This window comes from Schistocerca serialis, chromosome 5 (assembly GCF_023864345.2).
Source record: "Schistocerca serialis cubense isolate TAMUIC-IGC-003099 chromosome 5, iqSchSeri2.2, whole genome shotgun sequence".
Taxonomy (NCBI): Eukaryota; Metazoa; Arthropoda; class Insecta; order Orthoptera; family Acrididae; genus Schistocerca; species Schistocerca serialis.
In genome coordinates this window covers 748,245,755-748,268,752 of record NC_064642.1, presented here as the reverse complement: position 1 = coordinate 748,268,752, position 22,998 = coordinate 748,245,755, and the positions used below count along the sequence as shown (strand labels likewise).

The following is a 22,998-nucleotide window of genomic DNA, read 5'->3' as shown; positions in this document are numbered from 1 at the left end:
TTGGAATTTGCTATTGTGGTGTTGGGCAGTTGGCTGTTAACAGCGCGTAGCGTTGCGCAGCTGGAGGTGAGCCGCCAGTAGTGGTGGATGTGGGGGGGTGCGATGGTGGAGTTTTGAGAGCGGATGATCTGGACAGAGACAGTAAATTTGTAATATTGGATATAATGGACTGATATAGATGTTATGACTTTTGAACACTATTAAGGTAAATACATTGTTTGTTCTCTATCAAAATCTTTCATTTGCTAACTATGCCTATCATTAGTTAGTGCCTTCGGTAGTTTGAATCTTTTATTTTGCTGGCAGTAGCGGCGCTCGCTGTATTGCAGTAGTTCGAGTAACGAAGATTTTTGTGAGGTAAGTGATTTGTGAAACGTATAGGTTAATGTTAGTCAGGGCCATTCTCTTGTAGGGAGTATTGAAAGTCAGATTGCGTTGCGCTAAAAATATTGTGTGTCAGTTTAGTGTTGATCAGAATAGGTAAAGAGCGAAATGTCTGAGTACGTTCAGTTCTGCTCAGCTGTTTTAAAATCAAATAATGTAAGAGGTTTATCAGCACAGTAATTCATTAGTTTTTCTAAGGGGACGTTTCACCATTTATTTTCCTTTCTCTCCCCCTCTACCTTCAATTTACATGATAAGTATTGTGAATGATCTGCATTGGTTCAAGCTTGACATCTACTCTTCCAGCAGGACAATTGTCAAGGCTAGAATCGTGTTATTATGTTTTGAGGAGCATCGCAGACAACTCACGTGGATGTCTTAGCCACTAAACTCACCTGATCTGAACCAAATGAGACACCCCGGGATGCTATCAGGAGCCAGGTCCAGCCAACAAGCCAACGGTTCTTAATTTTCGAGAATTGTACCGCGTATCTCTGGAAACCTACCAAAGACCCGTCTAATCCTAGCAACGCAGAACCGACGCTGTATTCCTTTCCAAAGGTGGACAAACATGGTATTAAGCGTTTGGGTCATCAGTGTGTGTATGGTAACTGAATACTGTCTGGAAAGAAACGCTATTAGGACTAATTCTATCCGTGACACGTTTTTCAGTCAGAATACACATATATCTCTGAATGTACCAGCAAAAGTATACCATTGTATGACACACATTCGTAGTTCAGGTGGCATGACGCCATAAATACTGAGATGCCACATCATGCATGACGTTTAAATTTAGTATTTCTTTGCTGCCAACTCGGGTAGCAACACTTTTCGCAAAAGGTATCCACTTAGTAATAAAATGGAACACCTGCAGCCGTCATTTCGATTTTATTTATTATATAGCTACCAGTTAACGTATTTGCAAAAATATGCCTTTGTATTACGCATTGTTCATGCGCCCCACTGTACTGAGATGTGTGAAAAACTGCCACATTATGCATGACGCTTTATTTGTTTACTTTTTTACTACTACCTCTATTCGAAACATATTTCGCGGACAATAGACACATATTGCACTGGATGCACCTGAAAAATTGTATCACGTAGTTCTGCAGATACGACGTCATAAACATTGACCTGCGTGAAAATGGAGCTGCGAGGTGAAATTCGCAAGAGATGCAGGTGAATATACGTGTACAAATACATGTGAAATATTTCAAAAATATGTGAAATACATTTGGGGATACACCGGTTCCCGCGAGATCACCGAAGTTAACCGCTGTCGGGCGCGGTCGGCACTTGGATGGATGACCATCCGGGCTGCCATGCGCTGTTACCATTTTTCGGGGTGCACTCAGCCTCGTGATGCCAATGGAGGAGCTACTCGACCGAATAGTAGCGGCTTCGGTCAAGAATACCATCATAACGACCGGGAGAGCGGTGTGCTGACCCCACGCCCCTCCAATCCGCATTCTCCTCTGAGGATGACAGGGCGGTCGGATGGTACCGGTAGGCCATTCGTTGCCTGAAGACGGAGTGAAATATATTTCACATGCGTATACATGGGTAAAGCCCTAAACCCCTGGAATAGTTTCAATCAGATATGGTACACATATTAGATACGACATCGAAAGAAACGCTGTTGGGGTGAGAACCACCATTCTGATATTGGGGTCGGAGTGATAACGTTATGAGAGAACAGGTTGGAAGAGATGTGGAGACAGTGAGGGGAAGGACGAGATGGAAACAGAGAGGAGGAGGAGGAGGAGGAGATGGAGAGAGAGACGGTGTGGGAAAATGGACAACGAAAGGGAAGAGCAGGAGACAGACAGAGAAAGGGTGGAGGAGAGGGACAAACAATGATGGGGAAGGAGGAGACAGAGGAGCGAACGGAAGCTGAACTGCGAAAGGTGGAGGAGGTGATGAACAGGGGGGGGAGGGGAGGAGACTGACACATGGTAGGAGGAGATGGACAAAAGGAAGGGAACGAGGAGATGGAGCTAGAAGGGCAGAGCAGGGAGGAGAACATGGACAGAGGGGAAGGAGGCGGTGAACAGAGATGGGGGGGGGGGGGAAGAGGAGATGGACAGAGAGTGCGGGTAGAGGAGGAGGATCAGAGAGGGGGTGTAGGAGATGGACTGTTAGAAGATATGAATAAATACATACATACAAGGGCATCGCCAGGTGCTCAGCTACTTGTGAATGAACTGGAAACAAAAAATCCAATGAACATCCAGAACTATTCGATTAAAGAGTGGCTATTCTCCACCTTGCTCTTACTGCATGCTTCGGCTCCTGCAGACTACTTGGAAGCAAGGCCTCTTGTTCCTGTTGAGCTTTCAGAGCTTCTGATAACATCTATTACACAATCAATTCTCAAAGTATGGTAGTCACTGCTGTGAGGTGGTGGACGAGATGTTAATTGATCACAAAACACCAAAGTCCATGAGTAGACGTCAGTAAGCAGAAAGCGAGGCTCCAGCCAACACAGTAATCCGTAGAAAATCCGTAGAACAGACAAGAGTTGTCGTTGATGATGCAAACGGAACGTAGCTTAGTAACATCGAGCGTGCAACCATACTCGCTGTGCGGGCCTATTTACGAGCTATGGAGATTATTATCTGGTGCTACGTAACCCAAAATGGAGCCAGGGAGTGTGTCTGCCGTATGGAGCGTCGTTCTCGAAGTAAACCAGTGCAATCAAGAGCCGCCGGTGGTGTGACTTCGTTTTTACACTGTTATCCGCCTCGCTGTTGCTGTTACTGACGGCTTGCTGTATCCCACGGGCCACAGACGCTCCACCGCGGTACAGCGGTGCTATTTGGGATGCCTGCTAACCAGGCGTTAAGCGAGGTGACGGAAAGGACGGCTTCAACCGTATTCCAGTCTGACCTACAGGAGGTGACACCTTCGCCGCCATACTTTGCTTCGTCCTCATGATGCTCATTTTCATTTCACTAAACACGCTCGACATTAACCGAATGACCCCATTCCAGGACGCTGGATTGGAAGAGGAGGAGCAGAAGGTGACCTTCATCGCCGGTAGCCTCCCAGGTCTCCAGACATCAAGCCTTGTGACTTATCTGTCACGTTACCCTATAGACTAAGTTTTTATCCCCCCTATGCTTGACACTCTTAAATGTCTGCGACATCGCATTGCTGAACCTGTGAATTCGGTAACGAGAGACCAGCTGCTTCGTGTGTGACAGGAATTTAGTCACCGTTTTGGTATTTGTCGTGTAACACATGGTGCGCACATTGCATAAAAATTTGAACTTTTCTCTTTCCAGGAATGTTAGAAATGTGTTTCTATCTTTTGTAGTTCGGAAGCAATAAATGTTTTAATGGTGAGCACGCATACAACGTGATAAATTAAAAAACTGATGTATTTGAAAAATATACACTTTCACTAAATTGTGTGTATGGCGGAGTGGGGGGGGGGGGGAGGAGGGGGGACAAACAACTCTAAAGTCTAAAGTATCTTCTGGTAAACATTGCTTGTAATGTTGTAGAATTTCTCGCTATTCTCTAGACTTTTTAGAGTTCATGCTATTTTATTTTCCGAACTCGGAAATTGATCTGTGTAAAAATATGAACGCTTTTAGCACAATGTTCTCTAAGGGAGAGGAGGCCATGAAACATCTTACCCCCACCTTGTATATGAATCTGATTATAGTCATCTACCGACAGTAAATATTGTGTGAGTAACTGTAAATTAATTTGGGACGTATTAATTTTCGTGTATCTTCTGCAAAATTCAGTTCTTAGCGATTGACACGTCTTCCCACTCGTTGACGTAGGAGGCGGATGCCCCTTCTCTGATATTGTTCATAGTTATAGAATTTGAAGCTCACTATCTGCATCTCGATTTCGTGAAGACATGTGACGCAGTTCTCCAAAAAAAGAACTATTGTGAACAAAAGTCTGGAGACTATAGCATTGAGAGCACGTAAACGGTATTATTTTGTCCGTTTCAGTCGTCTCTGCCACTGGATGTCATCATTTTTGTTATTTCTTTCCTGGCACTGGGAGGTGGTCTTACCGTTCCTGCCATCGGGGGAAGGGGGGGGGGGCATTTTTCCGTCTTTTCCTTGGCTTATTCAACTTCCTGAGATCAGCTGCTGCTGCCTAAGGAACAACGACTGTGATGGGTTTAGTTGTTGGCCTACAGAAGGTTTCCAAACGCACAGCTTGACGAAAGTAAAACTAGCGTTTAAAATATTTCATGCACCTTATATTAAACACAACATACGTCATTCGCAACTTGGGGCAAAAGATATACGGTGGATTGCCTGTATTAAGGTGGATGAAATACTTTTTGGGCCCTTTCTATTTCTTTCACCTTGCACAAAAAGTTTCCGTCATAATGGTGTAGTGTAAAATTCTAATAATCCTAATACTGTCAGAAATATTTTTGTTTGTATTTGAACTCCATTTTTACTAACATATGAACACGTTAATTAACAAACATTAAATCGTATTTATAAGAAATTTAACATCGTTTTACTCTCGCTTAGCAACGTCATTAAAATGCGGGTATTCACAACAAATTAAAAATTGGTGCAAATATGCTTGGTATCAATCACAAAATAAAAAATTAGTTTATTTCTATAGTACATAACAATTAATGCACATTTATTTTCATTTAATAATATTGCATTTCATATTCTACAAAACTAATTTATTTTGATACGATGAGCAATTAAAAGTAAAAAGGTGTTATACTTACTACATAATTCTTCTTCTTCACCTTGACCTGTTTCTCAAAATAAACGATCTGATTTTAAGAGGTTGACCTCACCATGTGTAGGCTTCATTGATATTAATTGTGAAACTAATGAACTTTAATGTGTTACACGCTGACACAACCAGCAAAAGCGTCGCATTGGTCTATTTATGTTACGGAATTCACGCGTGACGTAGTAGTCCCCGTAAATAGCAATAACTGATGATGGTCGAAGTAGAGAGGATATAAAATGTAGACTGGCAATGGCAAGGAAAGTATTCCTGAAGAAAAGAAATATGTTAACATCGAGTATAGATTTAAATGTCAGGAAGTCGTTTCTGAAAGTATTTGTATGTAGTGTAGTCATGTATGGAAGTGGAACGTGGACGATAAATAGTTTCGAAAAAAGAGAATAGAAGCTTTCGAAATGTGGTGCTACAGAAAAATTCTGAAGATCAGATGGGTAGATCACATAACTAATGAGGAGGTATTGAATAGAATTGGGGAGAAGAGGAGTTTGTGGCACAACTTGACTAGAAGAAGGGATCGGTTGGTAGGACATGTTCTGAGGCATCAAAGGATCACCAATTTAGTATTGGAGGGCAGCGTGGTGGGTAAAAATCGCAGAGGGAGACCAAGAGATGAATACACTAAGCAGATTCAGATGGATGTAGGTTGCAGTAGGTACTGGGAGATGAAGCTTGCACACACAAGACAACAACAACAACCATGAATATAAGGAATCCGGTAAAACATCAAATCACCGATATCAGAGCTGCCGGAAAAAGACCCTGAAAGAACGGAACCAACGACGACTGAAGAGAATCGTTTAGCGTGACAGAAATGCAGCTCTTCCGCAAAATGCTGCAGATTGGAACGCTGGGCCATCAACAAGTGTCAGCGTGCAAACCATTCAACGAAACATCGTCATCGATATGGGCTTTCGGAGACGAAGGCCCACTCGTGTACCCTTGATGATTGCACGAGTTTACGAGTCGCCTGGGCCAGTCAACACCGACATTGGGCTGTTGATGACTGAAAATATGGTGCCTGGTCAGACGAGTTTCGCTTCAGATTGTGTCGAACGTGTGGAGACAGGAGACAACCTCATAAATCCACGGACCCTCCACGTAGCATGGGACTGTTCAAGCTGCTGCACGACCTGTAATGGTGTGGGGCGTGTGCAGTTTGAATGATATGCGACCCTTGATACGTCTAGATACGACTCGTGACACGTACTTAATCATCCTGTCTGATCACCTGCATCCATTCATATTCACTGTGTACTCCGACGGACTAGGGTTATTCCAGCAGGACAATACGACAGCCCACGTGTCCAAAATTGGTACAGAGTGACTCCAGGAACACTGTTCTGAGTTTAAACACTTCCGCTGACCACCAAACTCCCCAGACATGAACGTTATTGAGCACATTTGCAATGCCATGCAAAGTGCTGTTCAGAAGAGATCTCCACCCCCTCGTACTCTTACGTATTTATGGACAGCCCTGCAGAATTCATGGTGTCAATTCCCTCCAGCACTACTTCAGACATGTCAAGTCCATGCCACGTTGTGTTGCGGCACTTCTGCGTGCTCGCGGTGGCCCTACACGATATTAGGCAGGTGTACCAATTTCTTTGGCTCTTCAGAGTAACTTCAAGAACCTCTCCAAATATCAGGTTTGAACCGCGCAATGATGAGTCAGTGAGTGAATGAGTCAGTCAGTCAGGACATTGCCTCTTATATAGAGAGTTTATTAACGCTTTCAGAGAGAAGTTCAATATGCAGAAACATAAATCGTAGTTTATTTGCATAATAATATAAAATGTCTGACAGGTAACAAAGCAAATTTCAATTCTACCCAAAAATCATTTCTTCTGGACAACTCCTTCTATCCCATGGAATTTCTTTTTAAAAACTGGTAGCTTAAAAAAACTAGTTTTTACCTGAGTAGGACTAAAAAAAGTTTTCATAACAATAATCATGTCTACATATTCTCCAAAGTGAGTCATTTCACATTATATAGAAAAAAGAATCGTTTAAATGATCTATGGAATATGTAACTAACATACTGCAAGCTCTGTTCCTCATTTGCAGAGTCTAACAACCCTACCACAACAAAGGTCAAAATTTAATTATGATTGTAGCGTTGATCACGCTGCTAAATATTGCATTTTCGGGCAACAACAAAGTTATATTATGTGGCAGGTGTCATTAGAGCACAGTTAATAAAGTCGTTTGTTGAAATAATGGATAAACTAGGCACTCATCTTTTCGTGTTTCCCACGCTGGTCTCGTTGTGAACTCATGGCTCAATCGTCGAAAATCTAGGTAGTGATGATTCCAAGCTCGGATGCAAAGAGGCCTAGGTGTTATTCTGCTATATTCAAAAGTTTTATAGATGTGTTTCATAAACCATTCTTGAAGATTAAACTTTTGCAAGTTAGGACAATGGTGATGTAAGAAAGTAATCAGCACTCCGAATTTAAGTTACACTTCTTTTTTTATTACTTTTGTTGCAATATCACGTAACTCGTTCCAAAACATCACTTCACAATATAAAACATACTTGAAAATATCTTCCTTACTGATAAAGTTCACATTTTATATACTGACTACAATTTGAATCTTTTTAACTTGACTACCAAAACTTGACTTTCTAATAACCGCTTACGCACCCAAAAATCAGAGTTACAAGTACGTCAAAGATCATAGTGACAAAAGAAAGAATACACATAAGAATAATATCATTGCAATATATAAATATCGATGTATCGAAGTACCTCTACATTAATGAAATCAAATCTGAATGTTGTCACAGAAATATGTTAACTGTTTTACAGAAACACGGTAGAATATTGCTGGTATCGAGAGGTTGAGGTGAGGTGTCGTAATGGTTAAGTAATTGAAGTACCATTACAAGAGGCAGACCAAAAGGAGAAGAAATATCTGGAAAACACGGGATCTCAAATCCATACATTAAGAGCTATTGTAAGTAGGCTGTTTAGGTTTTGTTATTGGTAACGCCACCTCTGTATGAAAATCACTGGCTGTGCTGTGTGCAGTCTGTGGCTGCTTTGCATTGTTGTAATACTCGCCATTGTAGTGTTAGGCAGCTGGCTGTGAACAGCGCGTAGCGTTGCGCAGTTGGAGGTGAGCCGCCAGCAGTGGTGGATGTGGGGAGAGAGATGGCGGAGTTTTGAAATTTGTCATGAACTGCTATATTTATATATGATGATATAAAGGTAAATACATTGTTTGTTCTCTATTAATATCTTTCATTTGCTAACTATCCCTATCAGTAGTTAGTGCCTTCAGTAGTTTGAATCTTTTATTTAGCTGGCAGTAGTGGCGCTCGCTGTATTGCAGTAGCTTGAGTAGCGAAGATTTTTGTGAGGTAAGTGATTTGTAAAAGGTATAGTTTACTGTTAGTCAGGGCCCATTCTTTTGTAGGGATTATTGAAAGTCAGATTGCGTTGCGCTAACAAAATATTGTGTGTCAGTTTAAGCACAGTCCTGTATAAATTGTTCTAAGGGGACGTTTCACTATGAGCACTTGTTCGTCTCTTCTGCTCAAGGAGTGCTCATAGCTCTTAATGTATGGATTTGAGATCCAGTGTTTACAAGATTTTTTTGCTTCGAATTATCGTTCCTGTCACGTCCCTGAAAACTGGCCGTTCTTCCTGAGACATACTGAAGAGGTCAGGACAGAGCGCAGGCGCCCCACCCGTTCGCCCACTGTTTCGGCGCTGCCTTGCTGGCGCTCGTGCTGGCTCTCGACGCTCGACACCTGATGACGCGCTCGCCACTCTTGTCCAGGTGACGTTCCTGATGATGCCGCTGGAGATCGGCTGGTCGTCGACGGTGAGCTGGCGCGCGGGCGACGCGCTGTGCCGCGTGATGGCCTTCTTCCGCGTCTTCGGCCTCTTCCTCTCCAGCTTCGTCCTCATCTGCATCAGCATCGACAGGTGAGCAGCGCCGCCGCCATCTTTCTCACCTTCAGCTAAGTGGGTAGGCAACCGGGTGGAGTCTACGTGGGGCAGTATCCGTAGCAAAGTCAACGTGGGGAAGATAGCAAATAATCTGCTTCACTCGGTGTACACTGATCTGATGCATGTACACTAGCCTTAACATTCATCCGACTGGAGTATATCCCCACAGAATTACGAGGGGCGTTGCCATAGTTAGTCATTGTTTTTCACACTTATTCATTGCCGAACACAAATTCACCATGGAATCATGAACTACACACGTTGCACTATTTTTCGACATAGTCACATCGAGAATGGGACGTTTGTCATAGCGTGCAACCAGTTTGAAGAAACCACTCTGTTAAAATTCGGTGCCGCGAGATGCGAGGATTTGCCGCACAGCCTGCTCCACCTCAGCATTGGCTTGGAAGTGACGTCCCGAGAGTGTGGCTTTCTATGCAGGGAACAGGTGGAAGTCCGATGAGGCTACGTCGGGCCTGTGACCCGACTCTCCCATCTGAAGCGACGAATATGTTCCTGTATGAGGACCGCTGTGCGTGTCGTTTTACGATGTCGTCCAAGAGCACAACGCCTTCACTCAGGAGCCCTGGTCTGTCTCACCGAATGGCGGACCTGTGTTTGGTGAGAGTGTAGAGTATCATTTGGCTCTGATGGATCCTTGCTGGAGGAAATCAAGGGCAGTCACACCTTTCGGGACCCACAACACCGCGGCCGTAATGTCCCCTGCGGAGGATGACATTTTGAATTTTTTTTTTTTTTTTTTTTTCACTGGTGATCTGCCGGGTGGGGTGGCCGAGTGGTTCTAGGCGCTACAGTCTGGAGCCGCACGACCGCTCCGGTCGCAGGTTCGAATCCTGCCTCGGGCATGGATGTGTGTGTTGTCCTTAGGTTAGTTAGGTTTAAGTAGTTCTAAGTTCTAGGGGACTGATGACCTCAGTAGTTAAGTCCCATAGTGCTCAGAGCCATTTGAACCATTTTGAACTGGTGAACCGTGTTCTTTCCTTGTCATTGAGATGACCTCTAATTCTGCACCCCTGTAATAATACTGAACAGCAACTCATTTCCCTCTTGCGTGTACCACATCAAGTAATCAAGGCTGATGCCCGTTCTTGCGCTCTTGAGATCGAGGATTGGTCTTCCCGACTCCCATCTTGCAGACAAATGGCTGTGAGCACTATGGGACTTAACATCTGAGGTCATCAGTCCCCTAGAACTTGGAACTACTTAAACCTAACTAACCTAAGGACACCACACACATCCATGCCCGAGGCAGGATTCGAACCTGCGACCGTAGCAGCCGCGTGGTTCCAGACTGAAGTGCCTACAACCCCTCACCCAATCTGGCCGGCTCTTGCAGACACTCTTCGGTAACCCAACACAGCATGGAGCATATGACGGGTCTGAGCACGAACAGTACTCAGTGTAGACGCCACATCTGACACCTTCATGCACCTCTCTGCGGACACTATATGCTGTACTCTAGCACTGTTGTTTACATTCGTGGATGTTGACGGACACCCACTTGGACCTTATCATCCACGCTCTTCCTTCTTTCTCTGATCATGCAATACCACCAACCAAACATTTGATGAGACGTGGTCTCTTCACCATACGTGGTCTGTAGGCGTTTGTGGATGATGGCCACACTAGTCCCATGTGCCCATTCATGCCAGACAACAGCACACACCTCCATTGGCGACCATGTTGTCAGTACACGTCCGTCTGCCATTGGGATCTGTACTCGAATAACCTCGGGCACGCCGATCTGCTGCTACTTTACCTTCTTCAGCGCTTTGCGCATACGTCATTATTCCTCCATTAACGCCTCTTTTGTCGTTAAATCAGCAACATGTATGGATTCATATAGCGTTTGTTTGTGTCACCTAGTGTACCATCTTATATTCCAAAATCAAGAAAATACTTTCGGAACCTCACTCATAAGTCAAAATGTTCCCTTCCCCCAGTTCTAAGGTTTTGAGGAGATTTCCCTTGAATGTAAGGCCCGTGCTGTGAGTGCAAATACCCTCCTATTTATTTCCAATTGGGTCTGGTCCTGTTCCAATATCAGCTCGTCTGCTACTTGACTCAAAAGTTTCTCACGCTTCACTGAGTCAGTGATCAAACAGCATGCTCTACGTTTAGGGGGAGGAGATGAAAGACATCATCACCACCGCCTTACTTTCAACGATTACGCTATTGCCTGTTCCCAACTCACAAACAAAACCATTCTCATCTTCTCCGAGATCTTCCAATATCCCTTTTCCCATTTGGATCATCGAACAGAATCCTACGAGGAATTCCATAACCTGCCATTCTCATTACTTCTGGTCTCCCATTTTCAGAATAAAGTTTTTCCATTCATATTGAAAATATGTAATTTTGACTAAAATCTTCCATCATCTCTCATCGTGTGCATTCCTCTGTCCTCTTAATGAGCCTCATCTTTGCTGCTTTGGTTTCATTTTTAACTTTTTTGCGGTAACCTAGCTTTCACCTTCACAGCATCAGCCATTTCATGGTACTTTATGGGTCGATCATCTACTAACGGTACCACAGAAAGCTTGGAATTTAGTATTTTATTTTTAATATTTGAATTAAAATCAAAACTTATATCACAGCCTATGTTGTTGTTGTGGTCTTCAGTCCTGAGACTGGTTTGATGCAGCTGTCCATGCTACTCTATCCTGTGCAAGCTTCTTCATCTCCCAGTACCTAATACAGCCTACATCCTTCTGAATCTGCTTAGTGTATTCATCTCTTGGTCTCCCTCTACGATTTTTACCCTCCACGCTGCCCTCCAATACTAAATTGGTGATCCCTCGATGTCTCAGAACATGTCCTACCAACCGATCCCTTCTTCTAGTCAAGTTGTGCCACAAGCTCCTCTTCTCCCCAATTCTGTTCAATACCTCCTCATTAGTTATGTGATCTACCCATCTAATCTTCAGCATTCTTCTGTAGCACCACATTTCAAAAGCTTCTATTCTCTTCTTGTCTAAACTATTTATCGTCCATGTTTCACTTCCATACATGGCTACAGTCCACACAAATACTTTCAGAAACAACTTCCTGACTTTTAAACCTATACTCGATGTTAACAAATTTTACTTCTTCAGAAACGCTTTCCTTATTGCTAGTCTACATTTTACATCCTCTCTACTTCGACCATCATCAGTTATTTTGCTCCCCAAATAGCAAAACTCCTTTACTACTTTAAGTGTCTCATTTCCTAATTTAATTCCCTCAGCATCACCCGACTTAATTCGACTACATTCCATTATCCTCGTTTTGCTTTTGTTGATGTTCATCTTATACCCTCCTTTCAAGACACTGTCCATTCCATTCAACTGCTGTTCCAAGTCCTTTGCTGTCTCTGACAGAATTACAATGTCATCGGCGAACCTCAAAGTTTTTATTTCTTCTCCATGGATTTTAATACCTACTCCGAACTTTTCATTTGTTTGCTTTATTGCTTGCTCAAATTACAGATTGAATAACATCGGGGATAGGCAACAACCCTGTCTCACTCCCTTCCCAACCACAGCTTCCTTCTCTTACCCATCGACTCTAATAACTGCCATCTGGTTTCTGTGCAAATTGTAAATAGCCTTTAGCTCCCTGTATTTTACCCCTGCCACCTTCAGAATTTGAAAGAGAGTATTCCAATCAACATTCTCAAAAGCTTTCTCTAAGTCTACATGTGCTAGAAACGTAGGTTTGCCTTTCCTTAATCTTTCTTCTAAGCTAAGTCGTAGGGTCAGTATTGCCTCGCGTGTTCCCACATTACTACGGAATCCAAACTGATCTTCCCCAAGATCGGCTTCTACTAGTTTTTCCATTCGTCTGTAAAGAATTCGCGTTAATATTTTCCAGCTGTGACTTATTAAGCTGATAGTTCGGTAATTTTCACATCTGTCAACACCTGATTTTTTTGGGATTGGAATTATTATATTCTTCTTGAAGTCTGAGGGTATTTCGCCTGTCTCATAAATCTTGTTCACCAGATGGTAGAGTTATGTCAGGACTGGCTCTCCCAAGGCTGTCAGTAGTTCTAATGGAATGTTGTCTACTAAGGAGGCCTTGTTTCGACTCAGGTCCTCAGTGCTCTGTCTTCACGCAGTATCATATTTCCCATTTCATCTTCATCTACTTCCATTTCCATAATATTGTCCTCAAGTACATCGCCCTTGTATAGACCCTCTATATACTCAATCCACCTTTCTGCTTTCCCTTCTTTGCTTAGAATTGGGTTACCATCAAAGCTCTTGATATTCATGCAAGTGGTTCTCTTTTCTCCAAAGGTCTCTTTAATTTTCCTGTAGGCAGTATCTATCTTACCCCTAGTAAGCCTCTAAATCCTTACATTTGTCCTCTAGCCATCCCTGCTTAGCCATTTTGCACTTCCTGTCGATATCATTTTTGAGACGTTTGTATTCCTTTTTGCCTGCTTCATTTACTGCATTTTTATATTTTCTCCTTTCATCAATTAAATTCAATATTTCTTCTGTTATCCAAGGGTTTCTACTAGCCCTCATATTTTTACCTATTTGATCCTCTGCTGCCTTCACTATTTCATCCCTCAAAGCTATCCATTCTTCTTCTACTGTATTTCTTCCCCCCATTCTTGTCAATTGTTCCCTAATGCTCTCCCTGAAACTCTCTACATCCTCTGGTTCTGTCAGTTTATCCAGGTCCCATCTCCTTAAATTCCCACCTTTTTGCAGTTTCTTCAGTTGTAATCTACAGTTCATAAACAATAGATTGTGGTCAGAGTCCACATCTGCCACTGGAAATGTCTTACAATTTAATACCTGGTTCCTAAATCTTTGTCTTACCATTATATAATCTATCTGATACCTTTTAGTATCTCCAAGGTTCTTCCATGTATGCAACCTTCTTTCATGATTCTTGAACCAAGTGTTAGCTATGATTAAGTTATTCTCTGCGCAAAATTCTACCAGGTGGCTTCCTCTTTCATTTCTTACTCCCAAGCCATATTCACCTACTATGTTTCTTACTCTCCCTTTTCCTACTCTCGCATTCCAGTCACCCATGACTATTAAATTTTCGTCTCCCTTCACTACCTGAATAATTTCTTTTATCTCATCATACATTTCATCAATTTCTTCGTCATCTGCAGAGCTAGTTGGCATATAAACTTGTACTACTGTAGTAGGCGTGGGCTTCGTGTCTATCTTGGCCACAATAATGCGTTCACAATGCTGTTTGTAGTAGCTTAGCCGTACTCCTATTTTTTTATTCATTATTAAACCTACTCCTGCATTACCCCTATTTGATTTTGTATTTATAACCCTGTATTCACCTGACCAAACGTTTGTTCCCCCTTCCACCAAACTTCACTAATTTCCATTATATCTAACTTTAACCTATCCATTTCCCTTTTTTAAATTTTCTAACCTACCTGCCCGATTAAGGGATCTGACATTCCACGCTCCAATCCGTAGAACGCCAGTTTTCTTTCTCCTGGTAACAACGTCCTCTTGAGTAGTCCCCGCCCGGAGATCCGAATGGGGGACTATTTTACCTCCGGAATATTTTACCCAAGTGGACGCCATCATACTGTAAAGCTGCATGCCGTCGGGAAATATTACGGCTGTAGTTTCCCCTTAGGGAGTACCCGTGGTCTAGGGGTAGCGTCTTTGATTCGTAGTCAAAACGTCTTTGGTCCCGGGTTCGATCCCCGCCACTGCCTAAATTTTGATAAATAATCAGCATTGGCGGCCGATGACTTCCGGCATAAGAAGTCAGTCTCATTCTGCCAACGGCCTTGTCAAAGAGGGCGGAGGTGGGAAATTGCCCCTAAAGGCGGAAGAATCAGCAATGATCAACGACATGAGGATGCAGAAGGCAATGGAAACCACTGCATTAAAGACACGTAACGTGTATCCACAGGACACGTGGCCTGTATTTGAAGAAGTGTCATGATGATCTCTCCATAGGCAAAAGCTTCCGGAATAGTCCCCTATTCGGATCTCCGGGAGGGGACTGCCAAGGAGGAGGTTACCATTAGAAAAAGATTGAATAATCAACGAAAGGATAACGTTCTACGAATCGGGGCGTGGAATGTCAGGAGCTTGAACGTGGAATGGAAACTAGAAAATCTAAAAAGGGAAATGCAAGACTCAATCTAGATATAGTAGGGGTCAGTGGAGTGAAGTGGAAAGAAGACAAGGATTTCTGGTCAGATGAGTAGCGGGTAATATCAACAGCAGCAGAAAATGGTATAACAGGTGCAGGATTCGTTATGAATAGGAAGAGGGTGTGTTACTGTGAACAGTTCAGTGACCGGGTTGTTCTCATCAGAATCGACAGCAGACCAACACCGACAACGATAGTTCAGGTATACATGCCGACGTCGCAAGCTGAAGATGAACAGATAGAGAAAGTGTATGAGGATATTAAAAGGGTAATGCAGTATGTAAAAGGGGACGAAAATCTAATAGTCATGGGCGACTGGAATGCAGTTGTAGGGGAAGGAGTAGAAGAAAAGGTTACAGGAGAATATGGGCTTGAGACAAGGAATGAAAGAGGAGAAAGACTAATTGAGTTCTGTAACAAGTTTCAGCTAGTAATAGCGAATACCCTGTTCAAGAATCACAAGAGGAGGAGGTATACTTGGAAAAGGCCGGGAGATACGGGAAGATTTCAATTAGATTACATCATGGTCAGATACTGGATTGTAAGGCGTACCCAGGAGCAGATATAGACTCAGATCATAATATAGTAGTGATGAAGAGTAGGCTGAAGTTCAAGACATTAGTCAGGAAGAATCAATACGCAAAGAAGTGGGATACGAAAGTACTAAGGAATGACGAGATACGTTTGAAGTACTCTAACGCTATAGATACAGCAATAAGGAATAGCGCAGGAGGCAGTACAGTTGAAGAGGAATGGACATCTCTAAAAAGGGCCATCACAGAAGTTGGGAAGGAACACATAGGTACAAAGAAGGTAGCTGCGAAGAAACCATGGGTAACAGAAGAAATACTTCAGTTGATTGATGAAAGGAGGAAGTACAAACATGTTCCGGGAAAATCAGGAATACAGAAATACAAGTCGCTGAAGAATGAAATAAGTAGGAAGTGCAGGGAAGCTAAGACGAAGTGGCTGCAGGAAAAATGTGAAGACATCGAAAAAGATATGATTGTCGGAAGGACAGACTCAGCATACATGAAAGTCAAAACAACCTTTGGTGACATTAAAAGCAACGGTGGTAACATTAAGAGTTCAATGGAAATTCCACTGTTAAATGCAGAGGAGAGAGCAGATAGGTGGAAAGAATACATTGAAAGCCTCTGTGAGAGTGAAGATTTGTCTGATGTGATAGAAGAAGAAACAGGAGTCGATTTAGAAGAGATAGGGGATCCAGTATTAGAATCGGAATTTAAAAGAGCTTTGGAGGACTTACGGTCAAATAAGGCAGAAGGGATAGATAACATTCCATCAGAATTTCTAAAATCATTGGGGGAAGTGGCAACAAAACGACTATTCACGTTGGTGTGTAGAATATATGAGTCTGGCGACATACCATCTGACTTTCGGAAAAGCATCATCCACACAATTCCGAAGACGGCAAGACCTGACAAGTGCGAGAATTATCGCACAATCAGCTTAACAGCTCATGCATCGAAGCTGCTTACAAGAATAATTTACAGATGAATGGAAAAGAAAATTGAGATTGCGCTAGGTGACGATCAGTTTGGCTTTAGGAAAAGTAAAGGGACGAGAGAGGCAATTCTGACGTTACGGCTAATAATGGAAGCAAGGCTAAAGAAAATTAAGACACTTTCATAGGATTTGTCGACCTGGAAAAAGCGTTCGACAATATAAAATGGTGCAAGCTGTTCGAGATTCTGAAAAAAATAGGGGTAAGCTATAGGGAGAGACGGGTCATATACAATATGTACAACAACCAAGAGGGAATAATAAGAGTGGACGATCAAGAACGAAGTGCTCGTATTAAGAAGGGTGTAAGACAAGGCTGTAGCCTTTCGCCCCTACTCTTCAATCTGTACATCGAGGAAGCAATGATGGAAATAAAAGAAAGATTCAGGAGTGGAATTAAAAACACAAGGTGAAAGGATATCAATGATACGATTCGCTGATGACATTGCTATCCTGAGTGAAAGTGAAGAAGAATTAAATGATCTGCTGAACGGAATGAACAGTCTAATGAGTACACAGTATGGTTTGAGAGTAAATCGGAGAAAGACGAAGGTAATGAGAAGTAGTAGAAATGAGAACAGCGAGAAACTTAACATCAGGATTGATGGTCACGAAGTCAATGAAGTTAAGGAATTCCGCTACCTAGGCAGTAAAATAACCAATGACGGACGGAGCAAGGAGGACATCAAAAGCAGACTCACTATAGCAAAAAAGGCATTTCTGGCCAAGAGAAGTCTACTAATATCAAATACCGGCCTTAATTTGAGGAAGAAATTTCTGAGGATGTACGTCTGGAGTACAGCATTGTATGGTAGTGAAACATGGACTGTGGGAAAACGGGAACAGAAGAGAATCGAAGCATTTGAGATGTGGTGCTATAGACGAATGTCGAAAATTAAGTGGACTTATAAGGTAAGGAATGAGGAGGTTCTACGCAGAATCGGAGAGGAAAGGAATATGTGGAAAAGGAGAAAGGACAGGATGATAGGACATCTGCTAAGACATGAGGGAATGACTTCCATGGTACTAGAGGGAGCTGTAAGGGTCAAAACTGCAGAGGAAGACAGAGATTGGAATACGTCAAGCAAATAATTGAGGACGTAGGTTGCAAGTGCTACTCTGAGATGAAGAGGTTAGCACAGGAAAGGAATTCGTGGCGGGCTGCATCAAACCAGTCAGTAGACTGATGACCAAAAAAAAAAAAAGTTTTCCCTTGCTTTCAGCCGTTCGCAGTACCAGAACAGCAAGGCCATTTTGGTTAGTGTTACAAGGCCAGATCAGTCAGTCATCCAGACTGTTGCCCCTGCAACTACTGAAAAGGCTGCTGCCCCTCTTCAGGAACCACACGTTTGTCTGGTCTCTCAACAGATACCCCTCCGTTGTGGTTGCTCCTACGGTGCGGCTATCTGTATCGTTGAGGCACGCAAGCATCCCCACCAACGGCAAGGTCCATGGTTCATGTGGGGGATCACAGCCTAAGCATCGTCCCAAACCCGAATTATCTAAAACAATTCTTGGCCTAAATGGATATTTTCCTTGGTATGTCATTATTTTCGTTTCATCACTAGACTTTTAAATTGTATTTATTGCATATTTTGTTGAGCTGGTATACCGATCTTTGTGCGTTATCAGCATTCTTTTGAATGAAACTACATCATCCACAAACAGGAGCACACTCAGGTACTCGTCATTCATTATTGTAATTCCGTTGTTCACTTCACATTTCCATTTACAAAGAGTGAAGTCAGTGTAAATACTAAGAAAACAAGTGATAGTCCACACACTTTTCTTACTCCTTCATTAGTAATTATTTTTTGTAATTGATTCCCACGTGTGGTTATTAGAATGCGAGTACTTTTTATAAAAGTCTTTATAAGATTTCTCGATATGTCTATGTTGATGGTGATGGAACATCTGTGTTTATTTATTCCGATGGAAGTCAGTTTTCTTGTAGCTCTATTTTTTATTTTCTTGCACCTCCGTGATTGAACGATAGTTAAATTACTTGCGATATTCGATTCACGAAGCACACCTAACAGTTTCCTGAAGATGAGACAATACTGTCATGTACTCGACTTCTTGTGCGTGAGATAAATATAAAAATAAGATAAAAATGTAGTGTAAGGAAACTGACTTTCAGTGAAATAAAGAAATAACAACTGAAAGTTCTACGGTTACTCGGGACATAGCAAACTCTACAGGAAAAAAAAAAGACCTCATGGAAAAATATGTCCATTTACGGTAGAAGTGTTACATGCAAGAGATGCAAATAGTCTTGAAAGATCAGCTGAAGAAAATGGATAGTGTGTCTGAATTTTCTCTTATTGAGGAATTAGAAGGAGCAATTTATTATTTACTTCGGGAAAAACTTTTCAAAAGCCAACGTCGCATAAATTAGTCTTTATTGCTGACAACCGGTTTTGACCGTTTAACTGTCATCTTCTGGTCTGTAATATAGTGAATATACGTGAAACATAGTGTATCTGCTATTATGATTTTTAAAAAATTAAGAAAATTTTTTTTATTGACGTTACAAATACGGAAATAAAAACTGTACATTTACATACTTTCAAAAATTTTTGTTATAAAACGTTTTCCATTACGAGTTCGTGCCTCATGTTATCATTATGGTGGATAAATTACAACACTTTATATTACGTTGGTGCATAAGTTCCTAGCGGTTTTCCATAAGTTTAATAAGCGCAACAAATACACATAACAGAGACTTGGTTATCAATAATATATTGTCCTTCACTATTTATAACAGTATGCCAACGATGTAGAAATCATGTGGTTTTGAGGTGAAGAACTCATCGAGCCATATTCGAAGCGCATTATCGTCCGAAAAAAAAGTTTCTTGAAAGTTGTTCAGTATAGAGCAAAAAGGTGAAAATCTGAGGGCGCAATATCAGATGAATAAGGTGGGTGTGGAACGACTTTCCAACCCATCTCCTGCATAGTGTTTTTTTTTTTTTTTCAGTCTAGCAGAATGCGAGCGGGCGTTATCGCCGAGGAGTATCACTTCAAAGAGTCTTCCTGGTCGTTGTTCTTGGATTGTGTCTGCAAGACGTCTCAGTTGGCGATAAATGTCAGCAGTGATGGTTACACCTCTGAGATGCAATTCGCAGTACACCACACCGTCACTGTCCCACCAGATGTACAACATTATGTTGTCTGGAGGCGTTGCTGCTTTGTTTGTGTTTCTTCCAATCCTTTCCTTTCCTGATGTTAGCACAAGGACACCATTTCTCGACACCAGTACCGATACTGGATAGGAATGGTCGGTGTTGTTCACGACCCAATGATGACGAGCAGGCAGAGACGCACACATGGTCACCCACCGATTTTCATGATTTTGGCTTAGAGCATCCCGTACCCACACACCTGGTTTTTGAACCTCCCCAGTGAATGCAAATGTTGCACTGTGCTGGAATGATCGCAGTTTATCACATTTGTCAGTTTGCGAGAAAACTGACTCATTGTGGATTATTTCATTTAAACGATCTTCATCAAAGCGCAAAGCTCTTCCTGAACGTGGGAGGCACCAATGTCAAAACTATCTTCCTTAAAACGACAAAACCGTTTTCTTGCCGAGCTCTGTCCAATAGCATTATCCCCATACCTAGCACAAATGTTTCTGTCTGTCGCCGCTGCTATCACCCCTCTACTGAGCTCAAACAGAAGAATATGTCGGAAATGTTCCAATTTCTCCGCTGGCACTCCATTTTCTTGCGTCCACAACTCCACTCACTATTTTCAGATGATAAAATACCAATATGCAAATTCAAATAGCAACAGTGAACAACAAATAAAAATAATAATCCATAAATAAAGCCAAAGCTACCGAAATACCAACATGAAAAACGAAAACGCTACTTATGCACCAAATTGATACACGGGTTCGTCAAAGAAATAAAACCATTTACAACTGAAACGAACCTTGTGCACATGCGCATGTTCACATACGTAGCACTCACATAGGCTTGCTAATACTTACAACATACGACATCTAGTAAAATGCGTATTTGTGCATCTGTTTACGTCTGCGTGACATGTTACATGCAACCTGTTTCCACATTAGCCGAAGTATGAAGTGCAATTGGATGATAGTGAGGCAGAGATAAGATGTGTACATACACTACTGGACATAAAAATTGCTACACCAAGAAGAAATGCAGATGATAATCGGATATTCATTGGACAAATATATCATACTAGAACTGACATGTGATTACATTTTCACGCAATTTGGATGCACAGAACCTCAGAAATCACCTCTGGCCGTAATAACGGCCTTGATACGCCTGGGCATTGAGTCAAACAGACCGTGGATGGCGTGTACAGGTACAGCTGCCCATGCAGCTTCAGCAGGATACCACAGTTAATCGATAGTAGTGACTGGCGTAATGTGACGAGCCAGTTGCTCGGCCACCATTGACCAGACGTTTTCAATTGGTGAGAGATCTGGAGAATGTGCTGGCCAGGGCAGCAGTCGAACATTGTCTGTATACAGAAAGGCCCGTACGGGACATGCAACATGCGGTCGTACATTATCCTGCTGAAATGTAGGGTTTCGCAGGGATCGAATGAAGGGTAGAGCCACGCGTGGTAACACATCTGAAATGTAACGTCCACTGTTCAAAGTGCTGTCAATGCGAACAAGAGGTGACGAGACGTGTAACCAGTGGCACCCCATACCATCACACCAGGTGATACACCAGTATGGCGATGACGAATACACGCTTCCAATTTGCGTTCACCGCGATGTCGCCAAACACGGATACGACCATCATGATGCTGTAAACAGAACCTGGATTCATCCGAAAAAATGAGGTTTTGCCATTCGTGCACCCAGGTTCGTCGTTGAGTACACCATCGCAGGCGCTCCTCTCTGTGATGCAGCGTCAAGGGTAACCGCAGCCATGGTCTCCGAGCTGATAGTCCATGCTGCTGCAAACGTCGTCGAACTGGTCGTGCACATCGTTGTTGTCTTGCAAACGTCCCAAGCTGTTGACTCAGGGATCGAGACGTGGCCGCACGATCCGTTAAAGCCATGCGGATAAGACGCCTGTCATCTTGACTGCTAGTGATACGAGGCCGTTGGGACCCAGCACGGCGTTCCGTATTACCGTCCTGAACTCACCGATTCGATATTCTGCTAACAGTCACTGGATCTCGACCAACGCGAGCAGCAACGTCGCGATACGATAAACCGCAATCGCGATAGGCTACAATCCGACCTTATCAAAGTCGGAAGCATTTCTCCTCCTTACACGAGGCATAAGAACAACGATTCACCGGGCAACGCCGGTCAACTGCTGTTTGTGAATGAGAAATCGGTTGGAAACTTTCCTCATGTCAGCACGTTGTAGGTGTCGTCACCGGCGCCAACCTTGTGTGAATGCTCTGAAAAGCTAATTATTTGCATATCACAGCATCTTCTTCCTGTCGGTTAAATTTAGCGTCTGTAGCACGTCATATTCGTGGTGTAGCAATTTTAATGGCCAGTAGTGTAGTTACAGCCACTAGATCACTCTTACAGAGGCATCTTAAAATCATAGTTTAAATTATGTTCTTTTTACATTTCACAATGACAATAATAATAATTTACGCCATTATTTTACGATGCCTGCGTAAGAGCCATCTTGTGGCTGTAACTATGTACACTCCTTATCTTTGCCTAACTGCCATCCAGTTGCACCACATACTTTGGCTAATGTGGGTCCAGGATGTGTCTGCCAAGTGACGTAAACGGATGTACAAATGTGTATCTTACTGTACATGGTGCTTATAAACTATTTATGCAAAAGTAACCTTTAATTGTGAAAAAGGTAAATAACTTACAGAAATGTTTTATACAGCACTGAATGCAGTATCTCCTCAAGTTTTATTTACAAAAGTTCAATGTGGCTACCTTTTGTAACACGACAAATGTCTCGTCTGCAATCACATTCCTGCCAGATCCTGTGAACTTTCAATTTTTGGGGTTTGAATTACGCTTTTCTATGGAATAATACTTTTAGTGCTGTAACACTAGGCATATCCAGTTCTAAGCTGACACGTCTCATTGATTTACCCAGGCTACAAATGTAGTTGTTCAACTGCTGCGTCAGAGACTGCTGGCCGACACTGAGCCGGCGTCGTACATGACACACAGCGTTTTTCGGTGAAATACTTTGTCTTCGATGTTTGTGGCTTGAGGTATCTA

General features: G+C 42.5%; 1 protein-coding gene across 6 annotated transcripts in view; it reads left to right on the top strand.

The window, feature by feature from the left end:
• Positions 1-22,998, top strand: part of LOC126481150 (adipokinetic hormone/corazonin-related peptide receptor variant I) — a 413,854-nt gene that overhangs the window by 216,630 nt on the left and 174,226 nt on the right. For all 6 annotated transcript variants that reach the window (XR_007587517.1, XM_050104713.1, XM_050104716.1 and 3 more), the window contains exon 3: positions 8,932-9,080. Coding sequence is in view for 5 of the 6 variants with exons in the window: in XM_050104713.1 (XP_049960670.1) it covers positions 8,932-9,080 (149 nt within the window). In the remaining variant the exon portion in view is untranslated. The remainder of the gene's footprint in view (positions 1-8,931; positions 9,081-22,998) is intronic.